We start from the raw sequence: 18,946 nt of genomic DNA on the forward strand, positions 1-18,946 counted from the left end.
ATATATTATCATTTAATCTTTACTTATCCACTGCTTTACATAGATCTCACTCATAATTTTCCATCTATTTCGATTTTGTGCCTCTTGCATTAAATTCCTATGGCAACGTTTTAGATCGTCGGTCCAACATGTTCATGAACGACCTCTGCTTCGGTAGGCATAATCTCTTGGTGTCCATTCCAGTATCCGCTTTGTTTTTCTGTTATCTGTCATTCGAGCCACGTGACCTGCCCAGTTCCATTTCAGTGTTGCTATTCCCTTTACATTTTACAGCATCAGCCACTCCTGATCTTCGTCGTAACTGGCGATTTGGGATCTTGTCTCGTATTGAAACGCCCAACATAGCATGCTCCTTTTTCACACATCCGCTCACACGGATCTTTTTCACTGATCTTGTCGTAGTCAGTTTCCGCTCCGTAAGTCAACACTGGCAAAACACACTGATTAGAGGTTTTTTTAAGACATAATGGTATGTCAGACGATTTGAAAATATGGTTCAAGTTGCCAAGGGCTGCCCAAGTCAGTCTTATAAGACGAAGAAGCTCAACTGTAAGCGTATTGCTTTATTTCCTTTAACTTGGTCGACCTTTCCTAAATAATCTTATCTTATCAATTTTTAGAGGGACTATCCATTATGGCTTAATGCCGATATTTTAGATGGTCATTTTGGAACAGGAACTAAAACTGAACCAGTAGATGCTAAAATATTTTTCGCCAATACAGCGGATGTTGAACAAGTAACATTATCTTTGGGTTGGACCACTTGTAACAATGTCCCAGGTCAAGCGTATGGAAGTATACAGATTCAAGAAATGATAGACACCATTCATAGTAATAATGTAAGTTAGCAAAAGTTGCTTTAAATTGAATTAACTTTTCCGTCAATATTTGTTTTTTGCAAAGAGCCATGGTACAGAGACGTACTGTGTATTACTAATAAAGAAATATACTTCTTCTTCTTAAGGTGTTGTGCATTTCTGCGTAGGCGTCCACCGTACATCGTCTTGTCAGGTGAGATGTTAAATAGCCAGGATTAAATAATTCTGTTTTTAGCAGCATTGCGAAGCATTTCATAGCTGTGGATTCCTGTCCATTGTCGAATATTGCGCAGCCATGACATTTTTTTGCGTCCCAGACCTCTCCTACCCTCTATCTTCCCTTCGAGTACCAGTTGCTGAAAAGTATATCTTTCTCCTAGTAATATGTGTCCCAAGTATGCAGTCTTCTTACTTTTTACGTAATTAAAAAGTTCCCTATCCTGTAAGCCCGCTCTTCTGAGTACTTCCTCATTTCTGACCCTGTCCGTCCATGATATTCTAAGCATTCGACGCAGGCACCACATTTCAAACACTTCAAGTTTGTTAATGAAACTGGCCTTTAACATCCATGCTTCCATTCCGTACAAGAGAACAGGCCACACGTAACACTTAAGCATCTTGTATCGGAGGTTGAAGTCCAATTTGCGATCAGTCAGAAACTTACGAAGCCTCAAAAAAGCATTTCTGGCTTGTTCAACTCTGCTCTTTATTTGATTCTCGGTTCTGTTCGATTTCTTCTCCAGAAACATATATCTTTGCGTTGGGGTAATCATTTCTACTTATAATCATTGTTTTTGTCTTCTTAATATTTATTTTTAAACCCCGAGCTTCACTTGCAAGAGTTAGATCATTTAAAAGGCATTGAAGATCTTCGATGTTATCTGCCACTATGGCTGTATCATCGGCATATCTGATGTTATTAATAAATATGCCGTTAACTTTAATACCCTTATTAGAGTTTGCCACTGCTTCTGCGAAGGCTTTTTCTGCGTATAAATTGAACAGCATTGGAGACAGTATACAACCGTGCCTTACTCCTTTTTTAATGGAGAAATCTTCTGTTTCGTTGAAATTTTGAAGACGTACTGTTGCTGTCTGGTTCCAATACAGATTGGTGATAATTCTTATATCCTTGTCGTCCAATCCCAACTCTTGTAGGTATTTTATCATCAATCAAAGAAATATACTAGAGCCGTATTAAGAAAGAAATATATTTTGGCGATTTACAAGATTGTAATAATGTCGTTTTATGTAGTAACAACATTAAGAACAGCGAGAGGCTGTTGTATTAAATTGATTATAAATAAAACAATAAAACAATTTTGTTATTAAGTATGACTTTTCTTGAATTTCAATGATTTTATATTATTTATTTTTATTTTATTGAAAAATATCTGTTTTGTTTATTTTAACTGCCAAACATGATCTGTGAATAAAGTTTGTATTTAACATATTTGACTTTTAACAATTTTCGAACTTTGAGATATGCCCCACTAACTTACTAACTTCTTATAATTTTAGGTAATCAATAATATTACCTTTGCCGTCAGAGCTTATTTAATAGCCAACACAAACAAAGACCAGATGAAAGAGCTGTTACATTCAACTATAAATAATAATTCTAGTTTTACTATTTGGTCACATCACGAGGACAAAGTTAACATTGACAGTCTGAAGAAAGTTATTGCTGAATTCGGAGTTAATTCAATGTTCTTTGACATACCTCAAGAATTACGAGAACAGTTAGATTTGAAGTAAAATTTCTGAAGTGTTATTTCACAGTGTTAATATAACAATTTGTACCTTTAATTGTATTTGTTAATTTAAGTTTAAATAAATGTTGTTCTCGTTTTATGAATATAGGAGATTTTTGTTTTTTTATGTTCTTGTCAATATTAGTTTATAGGTCACTTTGTTTTAATTCTAATCATTGTCTTACCTAAAGCCGCCACTACACTACTCGCGAAGTTGATCGAAGTTCAGCGAGTACGAGAGTGGAGACAGGTACTTCATGCGACTTCGCTTCGCCTCGTTCTACTTCCGTTTTGTGTCGGGTTTTCGCGTCCAAGTCAAAGGGCCCGGAAGTGTCACACTACATTACTCGACTTCACGATTATGACAATGTAGAGAGTCACCTCGCTTCGATTCACTTCACTTCGACACTTCGTCCAAAGAACTTCGATCGAGAGTGTAGACGGCGTTTTAGGTGAATATCCACTATGTACGCGAAATTCTCACGCTCCGCTACTGCAACCCCTTCAATGGATACGTCATGCTCTCCTCTACATGAAACACGCCCCCTCCACGTGCGGTCCACAGTGTTCAACAAACCTTTGAGTGAACATGTCGTCACTATTAGTTGCTAGTGCAGCATATATTTTATTTCGTTATCTTCTCGAAGACTATAGAAGTCCTCCTCGCTTTTGGCAATCTGACATTTACAAGAAAAGAGGTTCAAATTCATTGGTGTTGAAACCCAAATCTCATGATAAGGGTCATGTAAAATGTCATGCGAATGTATTCATCCAAAAACAAAAAAAGACACAAAATTTTGAAATGCCATAACGGCTCAAGATAAATTAGTATTCCGTTTCCTAGCCAAACATATGCGAATGATATACTTAAAAGAGTATTCATTTATCGTCTTAACAGAGCACATCGTGTTGTAAGAAACGTTTTTATAGTTCTAAGGAAACCAGTTCTGGTTACACCAGATAAAGTAGAAGTTATAGTACTGATGATCGCTCACGTGCACAACTATTTAAGAGCTGATACTGTGCTGTGCTTACTTACTGTAGCTTACAACCACTTACTGTTGTGGTAATAAAACAGAAAGCGAAAGTTTAAGGGGGGATTATGAAACATTATAATCAATAAGAAACTATGCACGTCGGTCTCTTGACAATGCAAAAGAATTAACAAAGGAATTAGAGGATTCTTTTAAGGAAGGAGCTATATCATTCCAAAACAACTATTGACGGGCTGAAATGCACATTTTCAATATTATCATTAAATAAAAATAATACATATAAATAATAATTTACTGTAGTCCAAGAGCATCGCGGTTTATCGCGATCAATGCTTCAAATGCGAACCTATTATCTCTATAATATATTTCTGATGCACCTGAATACTGTTAAAATTAGTGTTTTATTTTAATCTATTTACAAAGTTAACACTATATTCTTTCTATAAACAATTATAAATATATATTGTTTTATTTTATACCACTCTATACATAATTATACATACATAGTGTTTTATTTTATACAACTTAATAATGCTCCAGTTACCTACCTTTCCCAGCCCCACTGCTTTTTTTGTTTTGATTTCTCTCTTCGAAATCCCGAAAGCAGAATATCTACCTACCTTTCATATCTCTTCCGATTTCCACCCAGGCTTCTTCTAAATTTTTATTTTTTAAATTCTTATTCTGGGGATCCCACAGCAAAGAATCATTATTTTGAATGTAAAGAATTTGAAAGTTGTTGTTTGTTCTAAAATCTGGTGCTATTTCTTTATTTTTATGTGTTTCGCTATTTTTGTTGATATCTTGCCTGTATATTTAATCTCACAGAAGGTACTGGGTTTTATTTCTGATGGTAGAAATACTGATTACAGGGCTTTTTTATGTAGTTTTAATTTTCTTGTACCCATTAATTACTGCTATTTGCTTAATGATATTCAATTATATCAATAAGTTGTTTTTTGATATGGGAATTTCTATTAATCTATGTAACATACTATGGTAGGCTGCCAATTTATGTAATGTAGGGTGGGATGATGAATTGTGTATAGTCGTGTCAGTATGGGTAGGTTTATGAAATACGGAGAACTCATGTTTGTTTGTAAGTCAATACTTTTAACAATATTTTGTATAAAGATGAAAATTATAAAAAAATAAAACTCACCTCATTTAGCATAATAAATAATAATAAATCATTTATTATTAATAATATTAATATATTTACAAAGTTAACACTATATTGTTGCTATAAAGATATATGTACAATGTTTATTTATATCTTAAAGTACACTACAAAACAAAGAATCGCCAGATACGTACTTAAAACGTTAGTGTCTACTGCGGATTTGTCAGAATTAACTTTAAATGTATCAAAAATGATATCTCCGTCATCTATTTCTTTAGCTAGACCATATACTTTGTTGTCGCATATTAAAGGACTCCCCTGTATTAGCTGGGTTAAATTGAGTTCAACCCTTATCTCAGAATCTCTGTATCGTGCTATTTCTATTTTTGTACTAATAACTGTACCATTATTAACTGTTACAAAAACACAGTTCGTGAGATCTTTCTTCGTTGTTGCTATCTGAGCATATTTTGTGAAATTATGATTTTGTACTTTAAATGTTACTAAATCTGTAAAATCACTTTTCTCTGAAATTAACGCCGCTGTATTATTATTATAAATAGACTGAGCATACAATTTTGCCAATTTCATTTTGTCTTTAATATCATCGTACACACCTTCGTTAATGCCTACTTGTACGTTGCTGGTTACAACACCCAAATAAGTGGTATCTTTTAAACTGTCTTCAAGACTTGTCAGTAAATCTGCAAAAACTGGTACATTCTCAACATTCTCGCCAGTCAAATTCATAATCTTCCATAACTGAAGAGCTTCACGTTGATCAAACTTATAAGTTTTCAAATTACTTAGGACATCTGATGTAGAATTCCCAGAAATAACAATTCTGAAAATTTCATCCCTGCAAACACTGTAGAATTCGTCTTCTGTCGCGTTAATAATATTTAACGCATTTTGAAAACTTGTCGCAGAAAAATTTCCTTTTTTAAATATAACCAATGGATCTTCATCTCCGTACGTCATAGCCTCAGAAAACTCGGCGGTGTTAATATTTAAAGCTTGCAAAAAATTCCGTAGATGAACTCCAGATATATTTAACTTTTCTAAAAATATTGTATTATAGAAATTTTTAAACCTTACGTTTAAATCGTCTAATATAGTTTCTACGCCTTTCATGCTCAATACGTTAGAGGGATTATATTTTAGTTTTTGTAATACTTCTACAGTTCGAGCTAAACTAATGTTTCCTATATCATAAAGCATTATTAAGTCTGCAGGGGTCGTAAAATTACCGTCATAGATTGCGTGGACTATAAATTCCGGTATTTTTTCGTTTTCAAGTCCGAACAGTAATTTAACAATGTATTCATATTTCTCGGGTATCGCTGGAGATACTGTTGTACTTTTTATTGGTGTGGCGGTCTGATTTACTGGCACAGAAGTAGGTTGACACCATACTACCGAAACTATGAATAAAAGAACTGGAAGTACTGTATTGAGTTGTGCCATTTCTTAATCTCTCTCTGAAACAAAAAATATATTGTTTTAGTCCCAATCACTGGAAATCGTATTATATTTTATTTAAGTACTGTTAAAAATGATGCATTGTCTCGAAAAATACATAAAAATTCTTCTATATAAAAAGATATTTGACGATATATATATATATATATATATATATATATATATATATTGTTATGATATGTAAAATCGAGAAAAATATTGGTTTGTTTAAAAATATTTCAAAGTTCAAAAACATTAAAAGAATTCAGATAAGTAGGATAATATCCAACAAACATTTCGGAGAAGGAAAGTTATTAAATCCTTGGATTTCCTGTACTAAACAAAGTGTAAGCTTTGCATTTATTTCTTTGTTATACTTGAGTGACCCGCATAAGTTTAAGTGAAAGCCACAGACAATTGAACGGGGTTTTTCAAAATACATTAGTGCAGTGATTAAAGACAATAGAAGGGATTATAGAAAGTGGTTTTTGTTAGTTTTTAAGAATTATAGAAAAATATTATTTGTAAATAAGTTTTAGGAAATTTATAAGTATAGGTAAAAATTTGTTTGTTATCGAAATGAAGAAATGGGGGAATTGTGACGAGTTGTGATTGGCGGAGATTGAAAAAAGTGGGATAAGTGTGTGGGAGAAAGTTTAGCGAGATTGAGGAGAGAGAAAAAGATATAGTCAGTTGGTTTTCAAAATCTGTAAGACGAACAGTGATTTGTTCTCTGGTGGTCCCCAAGAAGTAGCAAGCAGTAGTGTTGAATGTTAGTGAGTTTTTGTGGAGTTAGTGTATCTGACAGAAGCTGAAGCAGCAAAATATTGTAAGTCATATTTTCCTACTTATATTCCAAGAGTCACTGTTCAGGCCAACGAGAGATTCAGTTTATCGTAAAGAGAAGATATTCCAAGAGTCATTTTTCACTCGGGCCAACGAGAGATTCAGTTTATCTAGAGGAGAAAGGCTATCATAATTTGAATGATTGTTGCTTTTGAAGGAGATCATTAAGGACGATATACTTGCAACAATCTGTTGTAAGATTGCTGATTACATAGGGAGCGGTTGAGAGAAGATAATACAGTCTACAAGGAACAAGGATTTGGACCACTCATCATCAGAGAGAGATATTTTTGTTTTCTGCAATTTTTTTTTGATAACACAATTTTTACACGTAATTTAGAAAGGATATAAATATTTTGATTAGGAGAGTTAGAATAGTTTGGGATTTTGAGTTTTTAATTAATATTGTTTGTACCATTAATTTTGATTGTTCACGTACGGAGAACAAAATTTTGAGAATCCTTATATGAGATTTGTTTATTGAAAACTTTTGAGTGTGAATTATTTCATTATTATTTATTTCAATATATAGTGTTAGATCATATGTGTTTTTTATTATTCCGGTATTCTCTGGACCTTACCTTTCACATGTAATAGCATAGATATTGAAGCACGAATTTAACCCTGAGATAAAAGAATTAAAAATTGTGATAGAGTCATAATCATATCATTTAAATAATTTTAATTAATCAAAAAAAAAATTTAATTAGCTAATTATTGCTTGGCGCACCAAGACTTTAAATATCACATTAACTGGCTTCCAAAACGTGGGGCTTGAAAATATCGCAGCTTTACATTTGAAGGAAGGGAAAGAGATCTGGAATAAGTACAGGTGATCCAGAGATAAAAACATATAACATTGAGGGAATTTGAATTTGAAAGTATTTTGACAATTTTTCCAGGGAATATAAATTTGATTTATTGATTGATCGTAGTTAGTGGATATTTACTGCTATTGAATTATTTGATTTTATTTTCTTTACCAATCATACATGTGATATTTATTTTGAATTATTTGAATTTTACTGATTGCATATTTGATATTTGTCGTGAAAATTTAATACATTTGGGGAGAAATATTGTCGTGTTCTGAAACATATATAGAGTGTTGTAAAATTTCACATTTGGCGGGGACAAAAACAGTAACGAAAAGAAACAACATGTCGACCACAAGGAGTCAAAGCAAATTGCAAGAAAGGAAGGAGGATAACAGAGAAGAGGAAACAATTATTGATGAAGGATCGGATAATGAAGGAAATGCCACAATAATGGAGGAAAGAAAAGAAACAGGAATGCTGGAAAAATTATTAGCAATGATGCAAATACAGACACAAACAATAGAGAGAAACCAACAAGAAACATCACAAAAAATGGATGAAACAAAACAAACAATGGCTGAAACAAAACAAACAATGGCAGAAACGAAACAAACAATGGAAGAAAACCAACGGGAAACAAGGCAAGCAATAGAACTAAATAACAGGAATATAGAGAAGCGTTTGGAAAACTATGAACAAGAAATTAAAGGATGTGTTGAGGGGATAAAGAAAGAACTGATACAACAGATAGAAGAAATAACCATAAAGAATGCAAAACAAGAGACAGAGATTAAAGATATCCAAAATACAATGAAGGAGATACAAAATTTCCAGAGAAAGGAACTAGAGATGCAGAGAGAAGAAATAGAAACTAAAATGAAAGATAGTAAGACTGTCCAGAAAAAGGAATTAGAACAGTTAGAAGAAAAATTTGAAATGGCGCTACAAGAAGACAGGAAGGAAATAGAAAGAAGATTAAAGCAAAATGAAAAACAAATGGCAGAAATTGAACTAAGAGGGGTAGAGAGAAAAGAAGTTATCATCCATGGAACAAGCGAGGCGAAAATACAGTTTGGCGGGGATATTCGGAAAACACACCCAGTACCGTTTGTTAAAAATTTGAAAACCAAATTACAACATATTAGATATTTTGACGATTGCAAAGAAACAATTAGAAACCATTTGAAAGAAGGAGCAGCGTTATGGTATGAAAGCAAGGAAGATGAGTTTGAAAATTGGACAGATTTTGAAAATAAATTTCTCAACTATTTCTGGGGGAAAAATAAACAGAGAGAAATCAACCAAGAGCTACAGAATGGAAAATATCCCGAAAAAATGGGAATATCTGAAGAAAGATATGCTTTGCAGATATATAACAATTCAAAATATCTAGAATACAAATATTCTACCGAACAGCTGGTAGAAATGATCAGCAGACATTTTGAGGAAACGTTGGAAGATCACGTGATTTTGAGAAACTATCAAGATATTGATAGTTTGTGCCAATTCCTTCAATTAAAAGAAGCGAAAAGAAAAGAAATGAGAAATAGAAGACAACATGACCAATATAATGGACCGGAAAGAAGGTATTCATCAAATTATGACCAGAGAAACCGACATCCCAGATCAACAAACGAATATAGGCCGAGAAATTACAATAATTACAATAGACAACAAAATTACGATAACCGGAATGATACACAAAATAGAACAAATGAAAATCACAACAGGAATAGAGATGCACAAAATCCTCCGAATAGGAATACGAACGAACAAAGGGACGATAGAAATAATCAGAGATTCCAACGACAAAACAGAAGAGAGATGAATCATGTAGCAATAGAAAAAGAGGAAGAAGAAGGATTCAATGAATCCAGACAGGATTTTCAATAAGGCATCCACTAAACAAAAGTAAAAAACTCTCCGGTATATTTTGTCACCCGAGAGAGTTTATACAGTTGGCGGGAAACGAAAAACAAAATTCTAATTCCAGTCTAATTTTTTTAGATGCATTTATAAAACATAAAGCGATTAAAATTCTGATTGATTCTGGATCGGAAATTTCGTTAATCAATAAAAAACTAGTAAAAGAATTAAATATGGACAGATTTGTGTATAAGATTCCGAGGGTGGCTTTAGTGGGTGCAAATAATAAAAAATTGACGACAGTAAACGAAGGTTTAGTAGTACGGATCAGAGTGGGAGACCAATTCTATATTATGCAATGTGTGGTGATCGAAGATCTAAATCATGATATGATAGCGGGAATTGATGAATTGAGTGAAAAACATATCACCATCAATTTTTCGGAAAATCAACTGGAAATCAGAGCAGAACCAGACAACATAGAAGAAGAAAAGGAAACAGACAGGAGAAAATTTTCTGAAAGGATAAATGGACAAGAAAAACATAAAGAAATCAATATGACGGTAGAGGATAAATCGAAAGCTCAAGAAAAAAATCAATCCGAAGAGGAAAAGAGAATAAAAAAAAAGAAGAAGAGTTCGAAAAGAAAGCAGGAAAAAAAGGAAGTTATAAGCAGAAAAATGGAAGGAGTCGAAAAATGGTGCTCGGAATACCAGATAGAAATTAAAGATAAAGAAAAAATAGAAGAAGAAATAACGGAAGAGGACAGAGAAGAAATGGCAATTATGGACGAGAATCCAGAATTTTGTGAAGAAGTAATACGGACAGTGAACACATGTGAACAAACTGAGGATGAAAGAAAAATAATATGTGGAGAAAACATGGAGAAGGAAATAGAGAAGATTTTAGAAAATTATGGAGATCTTATTAATGAAGAAAGCCGAGTGGCTAAAAATTATGAACATTCTTTTAAAGTTAAAAACTTAGAAAATTTTAAATCGAAAACATATCCAATCCCGTATAAATACAGGCAAAGCGTCGGACAGGAAATTGAAAATATGATCAAAGACAAGGTGATCGAAAGATGTGACTCTCCATATATCAACCCGATAGTATGCGTAAAAAAATCAAATGGTGATTTGCGATTATGTTTAGATGCAAGAAACATTCATTCGCACACAATCACGCAATACGAAGCGCCTTTGAACATAGAAGCCATTTTTGGACGAATCACAGGATCACACATTTTCTCCAAAATCGATTTGAAACACAGTTTTTGGTTAATACCTTTGGCAGAAAAGTGTCGAAATTATACCGCTTTTTCTATCGACGGAGTGGTGTACCGATTTAGGGTAGTACCATTTGGACTACAAAGTGCATGCGCTGCTTTGGTTCGCGCATTACACACAATTTTAAATAGGCATGGAGAATTTGTTGTACATTACATAGATGATTTATTAATTTTCTCACCGGATATAACAAGCCATCTACGACATATTCATACTGTTCTCGAAGAACTTGATCAAGCCGGATTAAAATTAAATATTCAAAAGTGTCAGTTTTTCCAAAAAGAGGTATTGTATTTAGGATTCAAATTAGACACAAAAGGGATTAGTCTTGCAGAAGATAGAATCGAAGTCATAAACAACTACCCTAGGCCAACCAATTTAAAAACTTTGCGGGGATTTTTAGGAATGGTAAACTATTTCAAAAAGCTGATACCAGACCTCAGTACAAAAGAAATACCGCTAATAGCATTACTTAAGAAAAATGTCAGATGGAAATGGGGAACGGAACAAGAAATCGCTTTCAAAAATTTAAAAGGAGCGTTTTCCACAGCTGTAAGAGTGCACCACCCAAGATATGAGCAACCTTTCATTCTCAGGACCGATGCTTCCATAAAAAAATTTGCAGGGGTGTTATCACAGATACAAGACGATATAGAGGTGCCAATATGTTTTGTTTCCCGTGTAACCAAAACGTATGAGAGAAAATACAGCGTTACTGAATTAGAGTTTGCCAGTGTGTTATTTTGTGTAAACAAATTACGTTTTTACCTACTTGGGGCAAGATTCACCATTGAAACGGACCACGCAGCGTTGATACACATAATGAAAAATAGGTTGGTAAATAATAGAATTCATAGGGGCATTCTTTTACTCCAAGAATATGATTTTGAATTTAAATATATCAAAGGAACGGACAATATTTTGGCTGATGCGTTGACGAGAGATGAACAATTCCGCAAAGAGGATCACAAAACTCTCCACGTAGGCATGAACATAATGAGAGAAGAAGCAGGCTTATTTTCGTTGGCCAAAATCAGGGAAAATCAGGAAGAATTGAATGAAAGAGAAAAGCAAAGGGCTGAACAAGAAAATAACCTATATTTTAAGAGGGTCGATGGTAAACAACTCTATGTAATCACGGAGCAAATGGCAAAAGAAGTTTTTTTAAAGTTACACTGTGACAACGGACATATTGGAAGTAGAAAGGTGTGGCTTATGTTCAGGGAGAACTACATTTGTCGACAGGACTATACAATAGCCAAGGAGGTGACTCGAAATTGTGTGACATGCCAAAAGTGTAAAAGTAGGAACTTTAAAAATGAAAACGTCACAAAAAACGTCGTAGCTCGGAAGAAACTGGATATTGTTGCTATTGATATGTTGAGCGATTTGATACCAACAACTCAAAGGAATAAACACATATTAGTTATGGTGGATCTTTTCTCAAAATATGTTAAATTGTACGCATGCAGAACCACAAAAGGAATTGAAATACTTAGGAAGATAGACAATTTTATAGAAACGGTGGGAAGACCAGACAATATTTTATTGGACAATGCGACATATTTTAGGAACGAACGTTTTAAAAGGGAATTAAGAGAGAGAGGCATCGATACAAAATTTATAAGCATCCGACATCCACAGAGCAACCCATCGGAGCGTTTTATACAAGAAGTCACAAAATTTCTACGAATTGCCGCGGAAGAACATCATCGACATTGGGACAGAAAAGTGTTTGAGATCGAGACCTATTTGAATTGTGCTCCAAATACGGTTACCAAAGAGACGCCTTTATATATAATGAAAGGAACAATGCCTACAAGACCGTGGGAAGACACCGCCCCCAAACAATACGAAGAAGTGATCGAATTGGTTCAAAGAAGATTGAGACGAAGTGGAGAGAAATATCTCCAAAGACAAGAGAGAACCCGAAGAAGAAGGCCGATCAAATTCCAGAAAGGAGATAAAGTCTTAGTGAAGGCACTGAGGGTGTCGAATTTACAAAATGGTATTTGTGCTAAATTGATGCCGATATTTGAAGGTCCATATAGGGTCAATACGGAAAATGGGGTAAATAGTTATGAATTAGCGCACATAGAGACAGGAAATATACGGGGTATTTTTAACATTCACGACATCTATCAATATCATGAATAGATTTAATAACATAGTGAAATAATTTGATCCTAGAAAACTTTTGTCATTTTTTAAATTTAACAAAGAGTTTTCGGCAGATCAAATGGCGGGGATTTGTTATGATATGTAAAATCGAGAAAAATATTGGTTTGTTTAAAAATATTTCAAAGTTCAAAAACATTAAAAGAATTCAGATAAGTAGGATAATATCCAACAAACATTTCGGAGAAGGAAAGTTATTAAATCCTTGGATTTCCTGTACTAAACAAAGTGTAAGCTTTGCATTTATTTCTTTGTTATACTTGAGTGACCCGCATAAGTTTAAGTGAAAGCCACAGACAATTGAACGGGGTTTTTCAAAATACATTAGTGCAGTGATTAAAGACAATAGAAGGGATTATAGAAAGTGGTTTTTGTTAGTTTTTAAGAATTATAGAAAAATATTATTTGTAAATAAGTTTTAGGAAATTTATAAGTATAGGTAAAAATTTGTTTGTTATCGAAATGAAGAAATGGGGGAATTGTGACGAGTTGTGATTGGCGGAGATTGAAAAAAGTGGGATAAGTGTGTGGGAGAAAGTTTAGCGAGATTGAGGAGAGAGAAAAAGATATAGTCAGTTGGTTTTCAAAATCTGTAAGACGAACAGTGATTTGTTCTCTGGTGGTCCCCAAGAAGTAGCAAGCAGTAGTGTTGAATGTTAGTGAGTTTTTGTGGAGTTAGTGTATCTGACAGAAGCTGAAGCAGCAAAATATTGTAAGTCATATTTTCCTACTTATATTCCAAGAGTCACTGTTCAGGCCAACGAGAGATTCAGTTTATCGTAAAGAGAAGATATTCCAAGAGTCATTTTTCACTCGGGCCAACGAGAGATTCAGTTTATCTAGAGGAGAAAGGCTATCATAATTTGAATGATTGTTGCTTTTGAAGGAGATCATTAAGGACGATATACTTGCAACAATCTGTTGTAAGATTGCTGATTACATAGGGAGCGGTTGAGAGGAGATAATACAGTCTACAAGGAACAAGGATTTGGACCACTCATCATCAGAGAAAGATATTTTTGTTTTCTGCAATTTTTTTTTGATAACACAATTTTTACACGTAATTTAGAAAGGATATAAATATTTTGATTAGGAGAGTTAGAATAGTTTGGGATTTTGAGTTTTCAATTAATATTGTTTGTACCATTAATTTTGATTGTTCACGTACGGAGAACAAAATTTTGAGAATCCTTATATGAGATTTGTTTATTGAAAACTTTTGAGTGTGAATTATTTCATTATTATTTATTTCAATATATAGTGTTAGATCATATGTGTTTTTTATTATTCCGGTATTCTCTGGACCTTACCTTTCACATGTAATAGCATAGATATTGAAGCACGAATTTAACCCTGAGATAAAAGAATTAAAAATTGTGATAGAGTCATAATCATATCATTTAAATAATTTTAATTAATCAAAAAAAAATTTAATTAGCTAATTATTGCTTGGCGCACCACGACTTTAAATATCACATTAATATATATATATATATATATATATATATATATATATATATATATATATATATATAAATCCACATGTTTATCAGGGCTGCAGTCAGAAGGTTGGCCGAGATGTTAGAGAAACACTCTTTTGACTTTTTGTCGAGCTTTCGGAATGGTTTTATTCCTTTTTTAAGACACTGTAATATATATATAAAAAAATGTGAAAATATTTACAAAATATCACAATTCGTCAGTGCAACTTACTAGTCATTGACTAGTACCATTACCATTCCGAAAGCTCGACAAAAAGTCAAAAGAGTGTTTCTCTCACATCTCGGCCAACCTTCTGACTACAGCCCTAATAAACATATATATATATATATATATATATATATATATATATATATATATATATATATATATATATATATAAGAAATACTGGATATTATTAACTGTCGATATAAACAAACAACATAGTTTATTAGGGCTGCAGTCAGAAGGTTTGGCCGGGATGTTACAGAAACACTCTATTGACGTTTTGTCTAGCTTTCGGACTGGTTTTATTCCTTCTTTAAGACACTGTAATTAAAAGAATGTGTAAATATTTACAATATATCACAAATTGTCAGTGCAACTTACTAGTCGTTGAGATTATTTATATAAAGCTATGACACTCAACATTAATAACACACATATAAAATATAACATATCAAATAATGAACAAAATACATTTTAAAATTTAGTTATGATAGTAAAAATTTTTTTTTCGTTTGTGACATCTTTTAATGGTGTGTTTTAACTGATCCATAGAGAACAGAAAGAAAATACAAAAAAAGTAATTAGGTGTTCTTCATGTTATATTAATGGAAGTAATATATTAAACCTGTCTTGATGGTATGGAACATGTTTTGTATGCAGGTGTATTATGGTGTGTATATGTAACAGTAAATCTTTATTTTATTTTTGATGTTTTGTCAGTAAATAACAATAAATGTTGCTCAGTTTATCTATGTCAGACTTTTTATTTATACAAGACGTATTGGATTTTATGAAATACATTTCCAAGAAAACACGTTTTGAATGTTTTTTTCCTTTGCCAAAATACAGGAATCCTCGAAATTAAATTCATGTTTTAACGTTAATGTATGTTCTGTTAGCGCACATGCGTTTATTTTTTTGGTTTTTATGTCGCTGCGATGTGAGATCACTCTACTGTGAAAATTACGAGATGATTCTCCGATATACACGTTTTTACAATTGCCACACGGTATAGAATAAACAACATTCGATGACTCATGTATTGTGAAAGGATCCTTTGTCTTTGTGTACAACTTCGATACCGTTTTCATATTGCAATTTTTAAACCACTAACATTTTTGAAAATGTTCATTAGCTTAGGTATGAGAAATGCCAAACCTTCTGACTGCAGCCCTAATAAACTGTGTTGTTTGTATATATATATATATATATATATATATATATATATATATATATATATATATATAGGAGGACAAATTCGTTAAACTTCCCGTGCTCGAATCGGTATCAGTAATGTGTTATAAATCATTTCGACCTACCCCAGCCTCATCAGATACTTAGGCTGATACAAATTCAAATTCGAAAAGTCCAACGAATTTCTCCTAAAACTTGACCACAGCAGTGGTTAGCGTACAGAGGTGCCATCTGCTTTGGCGATCATGATCGAAAACGATATAATAATATCGTTTTCTGTCCTCTAGGCTATGCGAAATGTGTAAAAGATTAAGTCTTTTAGCAAAAGCTGCTGTCGCTTTGATGTATTACATGGCCAAATATATGTCCTAGGAGGACAAATTCGTTAAATTTCCCGTGCTTGAATCGTTATCAATAAAGTGGATAAATACGTTCCAATTAAATTATAATTGTGATACCATTAGTTAAACACAACGTTTTTAAAAAAATTTTTGCCTCTTAATACTTTTTGGATAAGCCAGTTTTTATCGAGATGGGACTACTTTTTTATTATGTTTTAAAAATTCTCTAGTCGGCTGAATAACACTTGTTGCTATGGTTACTATGTATTAAATAGTAGCATTAACAATACATATTGTCCGTAATAAATATTCCAATTGTTGTGCGTTTAAGATTATTAAGAAAAACTAAATTTTTTATTACAATGGTGTACACGTTTTCAGAAATGGCAGAGATGAATTTAGTTCTGGGTAAGTTTGAGCAGGCTAAATTAGGGTTTTAGATAATTATTGGTAATTTGGTAATTGCAGGTGAATGCCAAGGGAATAGTGCAGCAGCTGCCAGGCGTTATGCAGAAAAATATCCTAATCGAAATACACCAGGCAGATGATTATTTCTTTCCATTGATCGTCATTTACGAGAGACAGGCACATTGCGACCGCAACTTGTTGGTAATAATGGTCGACCAAAAGTATATACAAACGATGAAGAGATTTTGGAAGCAATTGAAGAAATTTCTGGAAGCAGTACAAGAGTTGCTCAATTAGATGTTTCCCACGTCAAAATTTGGAGAAGATTCAATGAACAGCAGTTTCGTCCTTATCACTTAACCCCCGTTGAAAAATTACTGGATGAAGATTATCCTAAAAGAACGGGGTTTTGCGATTGGTTTTTACCGGAAAATACAACTGAATTTCAATTTTAATAATCATGTTTTGTTTACCGACGAAGCTACCTTTAACAGAAATCGTATTATGAACCATCATACCACCCACATCTGGGCCGAAGAAAACGCCCTCGCAAAAAAATTCTCTTATCACCAAAGAAATTTTAAAGTCAATGTTTGGGTAGGACTTGTGGATAATAACCTAATTAGGTTCGGACTAAGGCCTGGGCAACCTCGACACGTGTATAGGGCCCGTATTTTTTGGGGCCCGAAAATAAGGCTCTATTTTTTTAATTTTTATATTTTTTTTATTTTTATTTTACTGAAAAACGTGATTTGCAAAATGGAAGTATTTTTCAGTGAAAATAATAGTAGGTACTTATATAGGTGCTTTGGAATATTTATCTAAATTAGATCCATTTTTCCGGACACACATGAAAAAAATGTGCAAACTGTTGATCCCTTACTATAAACTATTTATCGTCTACAATATATAATGAATGTATTTCAATTACATCGAAATATTTAGAACTCACGATAGAGAACGAACTAAAGGAAGCCAAATTTCACTCTCTATTTATTCATTCAACACCTGATATATGTCTCGTAGATCAGTTAAACGTCATTATTCGCTATGTTCGTCCATGATTTCGTCAGAAGTCCATGATTTTCCAAAATATTCGATCTTCCTTTTTAAAACAATGTCGAATGTGTATTCAAGAAAATAAAGCTCATTTTGAACATTTGTAAAATTCACCACATATTTGTAAATGGTTAAATAAGATTATGCAGACCTGGTAAAAATATGAAAAAACAAAAAACAAAGCGAGCTGTCAAATTTTCAAAGAAGCACAGGCTGGTTAAACCTATATAAGTCGAGGCATGGCATTCATGAGCTTCAAATACAAGGATTATAACTGTGCTGATTCATCATCAGCAGATTAATTCTAAATTAAATTAAGGAAGTTACTGTAAGAAGAAAGTTACGACCGCCAAAACTTTTACAATGCAGAAAAAACTGCGCTCAATTGAAAAGTTTTGCCACAAAAAACTCTTGCGTTGCGTCGTTAATTAGCTGCACCCGGATCTAAAATAAGCAAGGATCATATCATTGTCTTAGATTATGCTAATGCGATTGGCAGCCACTGCTTGTCTATGCTTGTCATTGGTAAAGCAAGAAACTTTCAAGAACTGAAGGAAACGCAAACGAAGGCTTGATATATGAGTGACAACACGTGTGATTACTTTGAGTTATCACAGCAAACTGAATAATGGTAATATCATGAAGAGATTAAGATTATCGATTTCGTAAACAAGCAGAGTTAGATGTCCAATCTAACTAAAAAGCTCAAAAATATAGCACTTCATTAAATAGAGAATACACCTTGAAGAGATAATTATTAAGTTTTATACGTCTGATACGTATTACACAGCTCCCTACAAAAATAATTACAGAAATTGTATACAATACCTTTCTTTGTTTTTCTTATCGGAATGCACTGAAATTATTGTAGTTTCTACTAAAATTTACTGTATTATTTGTACAGAATAAAGTAGCTTAACATATTTTAAAATAGACTTGGTTTTTTGTCTGCGAGGATTTTGCGACAAAGTTGAATTCATTCTATTAACTTATTGATAAAAGATAAATGAATTATTCAAAAAACGCTATCTCAAAATAAATTATAATTTTATTTTGATGTATGCAAGATATTTTAATTTTTGTGGATA

General features: G+C 33.0%; 2 protein-coding genes across 5 annotated transcripts in view; one reads left to right on the top strand and one right to left on the bottom strand.

The window, feature by feature from the left end:
- LOC140440728 (protein FAM151B) overlaps positions 1-3,083 on the top strand; it is a 7,745-nt gene extending 4,662 nt beyond the window's left edge. Inside the window, exons 4-5 of the mRNA XM_072531105.1 lie at positions 621-839; positions 2,340-3,083. Coding sequence (XP_072387206.1) covers positions 621-839; positions 2,340-2,576 — 456 coding nt within the window. The 3' untranslated portion in view covers positions 2,577-3,083. The remainder of the gene's footprint in view (positions 1-620; positions 840-2,339) is intronic.
- A 1,650-nt stretch (positions 3,084-4,733) lies between these two features.
- Positions 4,734-18,946, bottom strand: part of LOC140441579 (uncharacterized) — a 31,803-nt gene continuing 17,590 nt past the window's right edge. For 2 of the 4 annotated variants that reach the window (XM_072532401.1, XM_072532403.1), the window contains exon 2: positions 4,734-6,171. In XM_072532401.1, the coding sequence (XP_072388502.1) occupies positions 4,838-6,157 (1,320 nt within the window). In that variant the 5' untranslated portion in view covers positions 6,158-6,171 and the 3' untranslated portion in view covers positions 4,734-4,837. Of the gene's footprint in view, positions 6,172-18,686; positions 18,836-18,946 lie in introns of those variants that run through there. The other 2 variants (XM_072532402.1, XM_072532400.1) reach the window with 2 other exon arrangements.

Source organism: Diabrotica undecimpunctata, chromosome 5 (genome assembly GCF_040954645.1).
Source record: "Diabrotica undecimpunctata isolate CICGRU chromosome 5, icDiaUnde3, whole genome shotgun sequence".
Lineage (NCBI taxonomy): Eukaryota > Metazoa > Arthropoda > Insecta > Coleoptera > Chrysomelidae > Diabrotica > Diabrotica undecimpunctata.